Source organism: Pantherophis guttatus, chromosome 1, assembly GCF_059756535.1.
Source record: "Pantherophis guttatus breed Tessera chromosome 1, ASM5975653v1, whole genome shotgun sequence".
In the NCBI taxonomy this organism is placed as follows: Eukaryota; Metazoa; Chordata; class Lepidosauria; order Squamata; family Colubridae; genus Pantherophis; species Pantherophis guttatus.
Window position 1 is genome coordinate 339563261 of NC_142063.1, and position 14593 is coordinate 339577853.

Consider the following 14593-nt stretch of genomic DNA (forward strand, 5'->3'; position numbering starts at 1 on the left):
CTAAGTTACAGTCATGCAGTCATAAGTGGGAGGAGATGGGTGATAGAAACAATGAGAAGACTAATAGTAAAAACATACAGAAGTATCCTGAAGGAAGGGAATGAACTCTGAGAGGCTGTTTTCAAATGAATACTATATCTTTCAACTGTATGCTGAAAGGGACAGAGGAAAGGGAATAAAAAGTCAAAGTCTCTATATCAGATTTAGAGATTACCCATTTTACTCATAATGCCACATTTTTCTGATGTCTTCTCAGATATGAACATGTTATTTTAAAAAAATACTTTAATCTCTCCAAATCAAGCCCTCTTTAAAAACAAGGAAAGATACAAAAAGGAATAAATTGGAGGGGCTGCTTCAAGATGGACTCCTGTGGATATTTAATTTGTTTGGTATTTTTGATCCAGCTGGAGCTGTTTCTAATCTCTTCGTTTTTTTTGTTTGGTGGGAAACAGGGAGCTAATGGGACAAAGCTTCCAGGATGAATTCTCAGACGTGTTACTCCTGAAAATGTTACGATCAGCAACTGAGGCATCGAAAGACAAGGATAAGGCAAGTATCTCAAAAGTTGCGCATGTGTGCTTGTAAATAGGCAGCAATGGAGGCACAGCTAAAAGGCACAGTTTGGCAGGCAGTTTGTCAAATTACATATAAATGGGAAAGTACCAAGCAAAACACCAAGTGATTCAGCCAGAACAGAAAGTGTGTGGTGAGATGGACTAACCTGTGAAGGGCAGAAAAATCAGAGTTAGTGTTGTGGCCCGCCAGCAGCCTGCGCAGATTGTTGCTGATCCCGACGATGAGGAGACTGTTGTGGTGTCGCGCCAGCAGCCTGTGCAGCCGGTGCTCGAGTCAGACAGCGAGGAGGCTGAAGAAGAGGTGGTGCCAGAGGTGGGGATTCAGCCAGGGCCTTCAGAACCTCCAGAGGCTCCTTTAAGTACAGAGGATGAAATGGAGGAGCCTCTTCTTGATGCAGGGTTACGCAGAGCTGCCAAAAAGCAGGAGTGGCTCCTCAGGAGGAGGTCTCCTCGAGAGTAAGGCTTGGGGCTAATTGGCCACTCCCTTAGCCTATTTAAGTTTGCACACAGCTTTTAAAAAGCTGCAGGAAACAACGCATGTTCGCTCGAGGATCATTGAATCTGGATTTTCTTTGCAAACCTTGCTCCTGGGCTTTTTGCCAACTCTCATAAGACTTTATCTTTCTGTGGAATTTCTGGCAGGTTGTTAAGGACGTTTTAGTTAACAGCCTGCATTTGTAAAAAACTATGTTTGGAAGTAAACTGAGTTTGGTTCATAGTTTGTGTGTGTGCTTCATTCTCTGGGCTCCGTAGCTGGGGCAGAACAGTTACTTATTTAAATGGGAAAGATTTTCATTGGAAAATGGACCTACCAGTGGTAGGCTTCTACTGGTTCGGCCTGGTTTGGGTGAGCCGGTAGCGATGATGGTGAGCTGCGAGCGAACCGGTTCTCTCTGATGGTTAGGTTGGCCCTCCCGCCTGCCCCTGCGTTATAGATACCTTTTATTTGGTTGTTTTTAGCCCAGCTGAAAGGCGCGGCAAGCGGGTTACCACGTCTCAGCTGTTCTGTAATACACTGCGCTTTCGCGGAGCGCAAGTTTGGCATGCACACGCGTGAAACAAGTACGCGCGCGCAAAGCGCGTGCATGATGCGAACCGGTGGTAACACCGTTTGAAACCCACCACTGGGACCTACTGTGGGTTTTCTGTCTTCAGAGCCAGCTTGGTATAGCGGGTAAGAGGCTGACTTAGAAACCAGGAGATTGTGAGTTCTAGTCCCGCCTTAGGTATGAAAACCGGCTGGGTGACTTTGGGCCAGTTACTTCCTCTCAGCTCAACCCACCTCACAGGGTTGTTGTGGTGGGGAAAATAAGAGGAGGAAGGCATTTTAGGCATGTTTGCCACCTTGAGTTACTTATAAAGGAGCCTGGTGGTGCAGTGGACTAAACTGCTGTTAAAGTAGCACTTAGCTGCCAGCTGCCTGCAATTACTGCGAGTTCAATTCTCACCGGGCTCAAGGTTGACTCAGCCTTCCATCCTTTCGAGGTAGGTAAAATGAGGACCTGGTTTGTGGGGGCAATAAGCTGACTTTGTATAAAAAAGAAAACCGCTTGGGGGGGGGCGAAAGCCCTACTAAACAGGTATATACAAAAGTATGAAGGCTATTGCTTAACGCATTGTAAGCCACCCTGAGTCTCCGGAGAAGGGCGGCATATAAATCGAACTAATAAATAAAATAAAATAAATAAATAAAGTAAACTTGTGCCCCAGTTCTTAATTAATTTGTTAGAAAGGGCAGCCGGAATGGAAAATAATTCATAGGAAGGCAGTAAAAAGGTAACGATCGCCTTTTGACTAAATTTGACGCCTGATTGATTAATTTGAAATCAGTAGGAATCAAGTCTTGCCTTGAAAAACAGTTGAAGCCATTTTCTGGAGGAAGAGACGATGGGCCAGTTCCTCTCTCTCAGCCCAACCCACCTCACAGGGTTGTTGTGGGGAAAATAGGAGAAGGAAGGTGTTTTAGGCATGTTTGCTACCTTGAATAAGTAAGTAATAAAGGCAGGATAAAAATCAATCAATCAAATAAACAAATATCAATATATAGCAGTGATGGCTAATCTTTTTGCCATCGTGTGCCAAAAGTGGGGGAAGTGCGGTGGGGTCACACGCACCTGTGCCCACATCCATAATTCTATGCGCCCCCCCCTGTGCTTCCCCCCCTTTTGGCACGCAATGGCACGGTGGGCCCAGTAGTCCTGTTTTTTGCTCTCCCCAGGCTCCAGAGCCTTTCTAGGAGGCTCTGGAGCCTGTTTTTGCCCTCCCGGAGGCTTGACGAAAGCCTCCAGAGCCTGGGTAGGGCAAAAATGTCCCCCCCATCCCGCCATAGTGCAAGAAGCCAACTAGGCCATACCCACCATGGCCACGCCCACCCAGCAACTAGGCAGAGAACCCCTTGCTAAAGTTTTTGAAGCCCACCCCTGGTGTGGTATCATCCTATTGGCTCAGAGGCCCAAAAGGGCTGGAGCTACAGAGCAAGATGGATTCATGACATCGTTCAGTACTTTAAGGGCTGAGCAGATCTAGTTTTTACAGTCCAAGCAACGGACTTTTCCCATCTCTCTCTCAGGTCAAGAGCAATGCTGTCCGAGCCCTGGGAAACCTCCTTCATTTTCTCCAGCCGTGCCACATCGCCAGTCCCAGATTCAGCCAACCCATTGAGGAAGCCATCCAGGCTCTGACTTCGACGGTGCAGAGTGATGCCACGATGAAAGTGCGTTGGAACGCCTGCTACGCCCTGGGAAATGTCTTTAAAAACCCCGCCTTGCCATTGGGTAAGTAAAAGCGACAGAGCGTTTTTAGGTTGAATGGGAGGGGAGGGGAGGGGAGCGAGGGGGGGATGGGAGAAGAGGACAGGAGAAATACTTTTGTCAAGATGTTTGAGACTCTAGAAAGAGTGCAGAGAAGAGCAACGAAGAAGATTATGGGATTGGAGGCTAAAACATATGAAGAACGGTGGCAGGAACTGGGTATGTCTAGTTTAATGAAAAGAAGGACTAGGGGAGACATGATAACCTCCCACCGACCAGTACGCTCCCACAGAGAGGGTCTCCTCAGGGTGCCGTCGATTAGACAGTGTCGACTGGCGACCCCCAGGGGGAGAGCCTTTTCTGTGGGAGCACCTGCCCTCTGGAACGAACTGCCCCCGGAGATTCGCCAGATTTCCGACCTCCGTACCTTCCGCCGCGCCCTTAAAACGCTATTATTCCATCAAGCAGGGCTGGCCTAAAATATTATTTTAATGGGTTATTGTGTTTTAGATGATTGGCCAAACAATCTAATAATTTTAAATTGTTTTTAACTTTTATATTGTTGGTTCTTATCTTGGCTGTACACCGCCCTGAGTCCCTTTGGGAGAAGGGCGGTATAAAAATTTGATAAATAAATAAATAAACAGCATTCCAATATCTGAGGGGCTACCACAAAGAAGAGGGAGTCAAGCTATTCTCCAAAGCACCTGAGGGTAGGAGAAGAAGCAATGGGTGGAAACTAATCAAGGAGAGAAGCAACTTAGAACTGAGGAGAAATTTCCTGACAGTGAGAACAATTAATCGGTGGAACAATTTGCCTCCAGAAGTTGTGAATGCTCCAACACTGGAAGTTTTTAAGAAGATGTTGGATAACCATTTGTCTGAAGTGGTGTAGGGTTTCCTGCCTAAGGAAAGGACTAGAAGACCTCCAAGGTCCCTTCCAACTCTGTTATTCTGTATTCTATTCTATACTTTATTTGGCCAAGTGTGATTAGACACACAAGGAATTTGTCTCCGGCGCAGAAGCTCTCAGTGTACATGCAAAGCCACAGAATAATGATAATCCTCATAATAACATAGGTAGTCCTCGATTTACCACAGTTCATTTAGTGATCGCTCAAAGTTATAACAGCACTGAAAAAAGTGACTTATGACCATTTTTCACACCTACAACCATTGCAGTGTCCCCAGGGTCACGTGATCAAAATTCAGATGATTGTCAACTGGCTCACATTTATGACGGTTGTCGTTTCCCAAGGTCATGTGATTCCCCTTTTGCGATCTAATGACAAGCAAAGTCCATGGAGAAGTCACCTTCACTGAACAACCATGATTCCCATAACAACTGCAGTGATTCCCTTAACAACTGTGCCAGGAAAAATCGTAAAATGGGTCAAACCTCACTCAACAATTATCTCGCTTAGCAACATAAATTTTGGGCTCAATTGTAGTTTTAAGTCATTTGGCCGTTTTTTGCTGGAAACTAACAAAACTATCACGAATTTCGTTAGAGGAGACATTTTAAAAGAAAGGAGCAATCATTGGATTCCTGATAAGCCTGGTAATTTATTTTTATTTTTACCTATTCTGAATTCTTTAGGAGAAGCCCTTTGGACTGGCAAAGCCTATGATGCTCTCACGTCGGCGGTCAAGTCCTGCAAGAATTTTAAAGTCCGCATCAAATCAGCCGCCGCTCTCTCCGTGCCATCTGAGAGGAGGCATTATGGGACTCCCAAGCAGTTCTCCCAGATTTGGGATGCGCTGGTGACCGCTTTGCAGCGGAGTGAGAACGCCGAAGACTTCTTGGAGTTCAAATACAGCGCTAGCCTCCGAATGCAACTCTGCCACGCTCTGCTTCGTCTGCTGAGCCTGGCCGAGGAGACGGACCTACCGGACATCAGAAGGAGTGTGATCGAGCAGGGAGAAATAATTCGGGTTTATATGTTGCAGTATATGAAATCAGGAGCTGAAGGTGAGGAAGCTGGAATAGGAGAGACCATTCCTGAAAGGGACAGAATCCTGGAAAGGGCCATTGAGCACGTGAGAAGGGTGGAGGAAGCCTCTGAAGGCTGCCCAGTGAAAAGGGGGATGTTGGCTTACTTAGAGGACCTCTTGAAAACCCACAACTGTTCCACAGAATTCACCAAAGCTTAAGCTGGCAAGATAAAGAAGAAGCCAGTTGTTCTGACTTAGGCTTCCTGAGACAGTAAGAAGCACACAATTAGTCCCAAAACCCCTCTTTTTCTTTCAACAGCTGTGAATTCTGTTCATTCACAGCCCGTGATGAGTCACAAATAGTTTGTCAAGAGTCCGACAGACGTCTGCCACAGTCCTTTGGGATAAGGCTGATAAGCACCCACCTTTATTTCCCTTGACACACTGCCAAAGACCTAACTGGCAATTAGCTTTGCAAGGCCACACGGAGCACAGAGTCAAAACGGAGCTTCAGAATTTAAACCGACCAGCACAAAGAAAGTTGCTTCCTGCAAAGGCTCACGTGCCTTTGCTCCTCCTTTATGTCTTATGGGAGGGGCCAATCATCTCCAAGCCTTACTCCCAAGTTGCCTCTTTTGTCTTAAATGTTCTTGCCCTCTGGCAACTCTGCGCATACGCGCACTGGGAATTGGCTCCCCCTGTTCCTCTGCCTCTCTGATGTCCAATTCTGGAGGCTCTGGAGTCAGCATATAACTCCCAGATAGCCCTGGCCCCATCTTTGCCTCCGACGCAGAGGCCTCATCTAAGCCTTCTCCAGACTCCAGGACTGGCCCATGTTCCTCCCCAGCCTCCTCACTATCCGACTCTGCTGCCAGCTCCGGAGGCTGTCGGCAGACCACAACACCAGGCCAGGCCTGTGCTTATTACGAACATCTCAAAAAGAAGATTAGAGAGGAAGACAACAAAGGGATCATCGTACCACTCAGCCACTGTCCTACCGAAGAATTAAAAAGTCCTTTTCGGTGGCTCCTTTCTCCTTTCCTTTTTAACCACAGGGACAGACTTCACAGAGCCCCTTTTAATATATTGTAAACATTTGCCTTACCAACTGCCTCATTTCCAAATAATTCACCCAAATAACATTAGCGAACGGCAGCAATTGGGGAAAGGATATGGTGGCTCAGTGGCTAAGACACTAAGCTTGTCGATCGAAAGGTCGGTAGTTCAGCGGTTCGAGTCCCTAGTGCCACGTAACGGGGTGAGCTCCTGTGACTTGTCCCAGCTTCTGCCAACCTAGCAGTTCGAAAGCAGGTAAAAAAATGCAAATAGAAAAATAGGGACCACCTTTGGTGGGAAGGGAACAGTGTTCCGTGTGCCTTTGGCATTTAGTCATGCCGGCCACATGACCACGGAGACGTCTTTGGACAGCGCTGGCTCTTTGGCTTTGAAACGGAGATGAGCACCGCCCCCTAGAGTCGGGAATGACTAGCACATATGTGCGAGGGGAACCTTTAAAATGAAGAAAAAAAATCAAGGAGCCCTATATTAACATTCTCTAAAAATATCATTTTATTCTAATGAAGATTAATAAATTACTCGGTTCTAAACATGTTTCCTTTTGCCTTCCTTATTTATCTTTTATTTATCTTTTTTTACTCTTATTTATCTTTTCACCCTTACTCTGAAGATTAGGAGAAGGTGGTCTAAAGTGTTGGGGAGAAGAATTTCCTCTCTCCATTTGTCATGAATACATCTTGTCCTATTTTCAGATAGATTTAATTTAATTTAATTTAATTAATTAAATTTATATGCCGCCCCTCTCCGAAGACTCAGGGCAGCTCACAATACATTTTAAAAAATAATTATTAAAAAAAACATTGAAAAATTAAAAACATTAAAAACATTAAAAACTCATTCACGCCATTCATGGCCGGATCTCGCTAGATCACAAGAGCAAGATCAACGGCCCCAGGCCTGCCGGAAAAGCCAGGTCTTCACCGCTTTTCGGAAGGCCAATAGGGTGGGGATGGTCCGGACCTCAGGAGGTAACTGATTCCAGAGAGCCGGGGCAGCCACAGAGAAGGCCCTCCCCCGCGGGCCCGCCAGCCGGCATTGTTTAGCTGACGGGACCTGGAGGAGACCAACTATGTGGGATCTTACCGGTCGCTGGGAGCTATGCGGCAGAAGGCGGTCTCGAAGATAACCTGGCCCTGAGCCATGTAGGGCTTTAAAGGTAATAACCAACACCTTGAATTGTGACCGGAGACCAATAGGGAACCAGTGCAGCTCGCAGTGCAGAGAATTGGTGTAATGTGGGTGTACCTAGGTGCACCCACGACAGCTCTCGCGGCTGCGTTCTGGACCAACTGTAGTCTCCGAACACTCTTCAAGGGTAGCCCCATATAGAGCGTGTTGCAATAATCTAACCGTGAGGTGACAAGGGCATGAGTGACTGAGGAGAGCTTCCCGATCCAAGTAGGGTCGCAATTGGTGCACCAGGCGAACCTGTGCAAAGGTCCCCCTAGCCACAGCTGACAGATGTTGCTCTAATCTTAGCTGTGAGTCTAGGAGGACACCCAAATTGCGAGCCCTGAGGCTCTGAGGGGGACAATTTCTACCCCCACCCCCAGAACCAAGGATGGACAATCAACATAGGAGACAATACCCACAGCCACTCAGTCTTGTCTGGGTTAAGTCTGTTAAGTTAAGATGCCTGTTCCCAATTTAAAATGGCAATCTGATAGCAATAGAAAAGGATATTTGTAGCTCAGCATTGAACAGTAGAGTCCTTGGTGCTCTCCGAGCTTATTTATTTATTTATTGGTTCGATTTATATGCCGCCCTTCTCCAGAGACTCAGGGCGGCTTACAATGCGTTAAGCAATAGCCTTCATACTTTTATATATACCTGCTTAGTAGGGCTTTTGCCCCCTCCCCCCAAGCGGGGTTCTTTTTTATACAAAGTCAGTTTATTGCTCCCACAATCCGGGTCCTCATTTTACCTACCTCGGAAGGATGGAAGGCTGAGTCAACCTTGAGCCTGGTGAGATTCGAACTTGGTTGTTTATCTTCCTCAGTGAAAGTGGGTAAGGGAATATCTGCCAGAAAACCACCAAGCTCAGAGAGTACCAAGGATTCAAGATGATAAAAGAGCCATCGTGGCGTGGTGGTTAAAATGCAGTTTTGCAGGCTAACTCGCTTGCTCATTGTCAGGAGTTCGATCCTGACCGGCTCAAGGTTGGCTCCGCCTTCCATCTTTCTGAGGTTGGTAAAATGAGGACCCAGATTGTTGGGGGCAATACGCTGACTCTGTAAACCACTTAGAGAGGATTGTAAAAGCACTATGAAGCGGTATGTAAGTCTAAGTGATATTGCTATGATAATCTGACTTTTAACATGGCAAATTTTAACTGCATTGAAGCCCAACTATTCCATACAACATATTCTTTTTTTTTTAAAGGCAGATCTTTATGTCCTTAAAGTTAAGGGAATAAATAACTTCGCTAGTCAGAAGCCAGCTGGGAAGGTTGCAAACAGTGATCACATAACCTCTGGATGTTTTTTTTTTTTTTAATTTTTATTTATTTTTATATGCCGCCCTTCTCCGGAGACTCAGGGCGGCTTACAATGCGTTAAGCAATAGCCTTTATACTTTTGTATACGTTGTCACCACCATAAAAGCCAGTTGCCAAGCACCCAAATTTTGATCACGTTACTAGGAAGCTACAACGGTTGTAAGCGCAAGGCCCAGTTGTAAGTCACTTTTTCCAATGGTGGTGTAATTTCGAACAGCCATTAAACAAATAGTTGTAGGTCAAGGACGACAGAGCAGAACAGAACAACAGAGTTGGAAGGGACTTTGGAGGTCTTCTAATCCAACCCCCTGCTCAGGAAGGAAATCCTACACCACTTCAGACAAACGGTTGTCCAACCTCTTCTTAAAAACCTCCAGTGATGGGGCACCCATAACTTCTAGAAACAGGTTGTTCCAGGGGTGAAATCCAGCAGGTTCTGGAGAACCGGTAGTGGAAATTTTGAGCAGTTCGGAGAACTGGCAAATATCACTCTGGCTGGCCCCAGAGTGGGGTGGGAATGGAGATTTTGCAGTATCCTTCCCCTGCCACGCCCACCAAGCCACACCATGCCTACCCAGCCACGCCCACAGAACCGGTAGTAAAAAAAATTGGATTTCACCATGTCCGTCACCGGACGTTGGCGATCATGTTTGTAATCCTATTTTTGTCAACAGACACATGAAAAAGTGCTGCTGAGTTTTGTCCAAACCAGTCCCTTAGGTTTTGAAGCTATGATGTTCTTCAGCCTGGACCTCGTTTGCCTTCAACCTTTTCCTGGAGGGTTTTTTTTTTTTTTAATTTGATTTATATGCCGCCCTTCTCCGAAGACTCAGGGCGGCTTACAAGGTGCTCAGCAATAGCCTTCATCCTTTTGTATATTTATACAAAGTCAGCTTATTGCCCCCACAAACTGGGTCCTCATTTCACCTACCTTAGAAAGGATGGAAGGCTGAGTCAATCTTGAGCCTTGGCGAGATTCGAACCCTGCAGTAATTGCAGGCAGCTGGTCTTAATAACCAGCTTAATAACAGGGTGCCTTAAACCCCTGTACTACCAAGGCTCTTGGTAGTACAGGGTTAAGTGAAGGGTTAAGTGAAGGATGCTGTATTTTTCTGAGTGTCGCATCGCAGGTCCAAAATATTCTAACTTTCACTTTTTAATGGCTTTGATGGTTTCCTTTTGCTTTCCCAGGCGGCTTATCGCCTCCTCATTTGTGATTTTGTTAACCCAGCTTCTACGTAATAGCCGTCTGTTCAGGAGTGAAATGTTCCCGGTTCGGACCGGATTGCCCGATCCGGTAGCAATGGCAGCGGGTGGTTCGGAGAACCGGTAGCAAAAATCCCTGTGCCCCCCTACCATGCTCAGCTGAGTCGCACGATCATCAGAGGCTTTTTTTTTTTTACTTTTAAAAGCATTTTTTCTACAACCTCTTCCGACAAAAAAATGCTTTTAAAAGTAAAAAAAAAAAAGCCTCTGATGATCGCACGGCTCAGCTGGGGTCCTCACAGGCTTTTCAAAGCATTTTTTTCTGCAACCTCTTGGCCAAAGAGGTGATAAAAAAAATGCTTTGAAAAGTCTCTGACGATCCCAGCTGAGTTGCCTGATTGGCAGAGAGGCTTTTCAAAGCATTTTTAAAAAAACTTCTCTGACGATCCCAGCTGAGTTGCCTGATCGCCAGAGGCTTTTCAAAGCATTAGAAAAAATGCTTTGAAAAGTTAAAAAAAAAAAAGTTGGCCACGCCCACCCAGTCACATTACACCCCCCCCCACCAAGCCACGCCCACAGAACCGGTAGTAACACATTTTATATTTCACCCCTGCGTCTGTTAATCCCCATTTCAAATGCTTCTCGCCCCTTCAAGTGGCTTTCTGTCAGAGACCAACTCTCCACTCCGTAGAGCAGGATAGAAAAGATGTAACTTCTTAGAAGCCTGATTTCAGATTTGCCTTGTACTGCAGTAGTATAATTAAATGTGATGTCCCTTGGACAACCTCTAACACATTCGCCCATTTAAGATGAGGGATCAGTAAAAGAACTGCAGTGTTGGCCAGAGAGACTCTGCTCACCATATATAGAGATCCTTCGGGAGGAATTCAAGCTTCGCTGGATTTTCATCTTGTTCATCTTTGCTGCAGAGGTCAACTTGATCCTTTGCGGGTGACGCTATCTTGAGTGGTCTACCTTTCCCATCGTCTTAATCCATCGGAACTCTATCAAAAATGTACAGGTAGCCCTCGACTTACAACGGTTCATTTAGTGACCGTTGCAAAGTTGCAACGGCACTGAAAGAAAGCAACTTGGGACCATTTTTGACACCTTTGCCGCATCCCCGTGATCATGTGATCCATCATGTGGCTTGATGGACGTGATGGGTGTGGCTTGGTGGGCATGGCTTGTGGGCATGGCAGGAGAAGGATACTGCAAAATCCCCATTCCCACCCTACTCCAGGGGAAGGATATTGCAAAATCCCCATTCCCTCCCCACTCTGGGGCCAGCCAGAGGTGGTATTTACCGGGTTCTCCGAACTACTCAAAATTTCCGCTACTGGTTCTCCAGAACCTATCAGAACCTGCTGGATTTCACCCCTGGGCAAAACTCACTTAACCAATGTCTCGCTTAAACAACAGAAATTTTGAGCCTGTAAGCCGAGGACTACTTGTATCCATTTTATGCAAGCACAATTTTTAAGAACATATCCTTCAGGTGTAAGCTCCGTGTTTGTCGGGGGCTTCCACCTTTCAGGGGGAGGCATCATGTTGGGACAAGGGTGCGTTAATAACCTTTAAGTGTGCAGGTGGCAGGTTTTATGGGGATTCTTGATTCCTTGTTCTGTTTGCAAGCCAGCCCTTTCACATCCTTTCCTGGGACTGTTTCAAGGTGAGGGCACTTTGCTTATCAGCTGGAGGTACGATTTATTACAGGCCAGAAAAGTGACAGGCCTTTCCAAGTTCTTCTACGGCCTCTTTGAAAGGTAAGTAAAAACTTTCAAGCCCGTGTATGTGTGTGTGTGTATTTTGTCCTTCGTGGATACAATGGCTTTGGATAGTGAAATGGGTGGCATGTAAATTTAATTAATCAACAAAAATAGTACAAGGGCAATCTATCTGACAAAAATAAATAAATAAATAAATCATTACAGTCAAAAGACCAGAGCCCAGAACAAATTTAAAAAAAAAAAACACTCAAGGAATATCCAGTTAAAAATTCTAGAATAAAATAATAGATAACAGATAAAATCTATATTAAAATGTGGCATCCAGTCTGTCGGTTACACATGCCCTAATTGCACTATGACATCAATCCAGGGGTGAAATGCTACCGGTTCGGTCCGGTTTGGGTGAAACAGTAATGATAAAAAATACCAATTCGGACGAACCAGTAGTTAAAAAAAGCTACCGGTTTGGTTGAAACCGGTAGTTTAAAAAAAAAAGCTACCAGTTCGTTTGAACTGGTATTTCCGACGATCAGCTGTGCTGCGCGGTTTAGCTTCTCTAGAAAGCAGGAAATCCTGCTTTCTAGTGAAGCTAAATCACGCGGCACAGCTGTTCTTCCCCTTGCTGTTCTATTTATCTAGGAAAGTCTTGTTTTTCCACGTGAAACGCACATTTGGCGCGTATCACGCATGCACGGGAAGTGAACCAGTGGTGATCCGAGGAGGATTTCACCACTGCATCAGTCCATAAACTCCGAAACCCGTAGTACTGAATTAAATACTGAAATGCAAAGGAGTAGTCATGCAAAATGGTTTGCTACATTAGCTGTGAAAAATAGCAATGGTGGATTAATCACGTGTTTCCAACGAATCCCCGGTGCTGCTGCGCAGAATCTAGCCACCTGCACTGTCGTCCCAGTCTGTTCCTCCTTAAGCAGCCCCTGGAGATAAGCAGGAATGGCCAGGATACCTATTGATTATTGGGAGGAAATATGTTTTTTTTCGAATATCTCTATAGAAAGAGCATCGAAGGAGTATGTGTCCAACGGTCACCACCTCTCCTGGGCCACAGGAACAGAGTCTTTCAATCAACGGTATCTTTTTATACTTGCCGTACAGGACAGCCAAAGGCCTATCTATTAGGTCCAGGGTGTCAAACTCAATCCGGTCCATGGAGTGCTTGGATCTGCCCCGTGGGGCCGCTTTGGAAACAGCGAAGGACCGGCCCGCAGTGCCTCTGCCAGCAAAAAATGGAGCTTGTGAGGGCCACATGTGGTCCTCCCAGGCCTCGTTTTTGGATGTGATGGCTTCCTACAGAGGTCCCCCCCCTGAGTTCTCCCCCCCGAGCTCTGTTTTTGCTGGGAGAGGGTTGCAGGAAGCTGTCGCGGCTGAAAACAGGGCCTGGGAGACCGCTTGGGCTATCACAGGTGCCCCCGACACGAATGATGTCAAGCTGACCATGCCCACCCTGGCCACGCCCACCCCAAAGTCAAACACAACCCTGATGCAGCGACCACAGGCGCCTCCGACATGAGTGACATCAAGCTGGCCACGCCCCCCCCGGCCAGCCACTGTTCCCCAAGGTCAAACACATCCCAATGGAATTGAGTTTGATACCCCTGTATTAAGTGGTTTTAACCATTGATCCATTCCATGCCAAAAAATCAAAATACCATACAAGTAGTCCTCAATTAAAGGTAAAGGTAGAAGTTCCCCTTGCACATATGTGCTAGTCATTCCCGACTCTAGGGGGCGGTGCTCATCTCCATTTCAAAGCCGAAGAGCCAGTGCTGTCCTAAGACGTCTCCGTGGTCATGTGGCTGGCATGACTAAACGCGAAAGACGCCTGGAACACTGTTCCCTTCCCACCAAAAGTGGTCCCTATTTTTCTACTTGCCTTTTTTACATGCTTTCGAACTGCTAGGTTGGCAGAAGCTGCGACAAGTAACGGGAGCTCACCCCATTATGCGGCACTAGGGATTCAAACCGCTGAACTGCCGGCCTTTCGATCGACAAGCTCAGCATCTTAGCCACTGAGCCACCGCGTCCCTTGTCCTCAACTTACAACAGTTCATTTGGTGTCCGTTCGTAGTTAAGACGGCACTGACAAAAGTGACTTATGACCGTTGCAGAATCACCGTGGTCACATGATCAAAATTCATGGCAAGCGGCTCATATTTATGACGGTTGCAGTGTCCCCGGGGTCATAGGATCACTTTTTGCGACCTTCTGACAAGGGGAACCATCCTGCTTCTGTACCTCTCACCTTCCAACCCCTCAGCAATCAAATGTCCAAGGTTCAGGTGGTAGCTTCAAGTTATACAACCCGAGTCTGTCAGACAATCTCGCTGTGTCAACACATCGTTTTCCTCTCTAGAAAAAAACGTGGATTGTTTCCTTGACTCCGGTGCATTTCTGGGCTGCGCTGCAGGCGCCAAAACCTGCAGCTTTTTGAAAAAGTGAAGCGTTAGTGATCTCAAAGGTTGGTCCTAAGCTTTGAACTGCGTCCCCAAATTGTCTTTAAAAGCCCTGGCTTGATTGTATATCAGGAGTCAACAGCACAGTGGCTGTAGATATCAAGCTCCTCTTTGGAGTCTGTTAAGCTCCTTGTCCCACCTGCATTTAATTCTTTTTAAAAAAAAATATTGTTAATTTAAAAATAAACAAATGAAATGCCCAAAATAAAGCATCCCCTTGATAAAAGTGCTTTGTGCCTGTTGGAAAATAGCTATTATGAATCAGTTAAATATTAGACTTTAAAATAAAGTATTTTGAGAGTGACAAATCTTAGATGGAAATGTTGATTGATTTAGAAACAATTAA

At 46.0% G+C, this 14593-nt stretch overlaps 1 protein-coding gene across 1 annotated transcript in view; it reads left to right on the top strand.

Annotated features, from left to right (window-relative positions):
* HEATR6 (HEAT repeat containing 6) overlaps positions 1–6870 on the top strand; it is a 45873-nt gene extending 39003 nt beyond the window's left edge. The window contains exons 18-20 of the mRNA XM_060693223.2: positions 456–552; positions 3148–3352; positions 4929–6870. Coding sequence (XP_060549206.2) covers positions 456–552; positions 3148–3352; positions 4929–5482 — 856 coding nt within the window. The 3' untranslated portion in view covers positions 5483–6870. The remainder of the gene's footprint in view (positions 1–455; positions 553–3147; positions 3353–4928) is intronic.
* The last annotated feature ends 7723 nt before the right edge of the window (positions 6871–14593 follow it).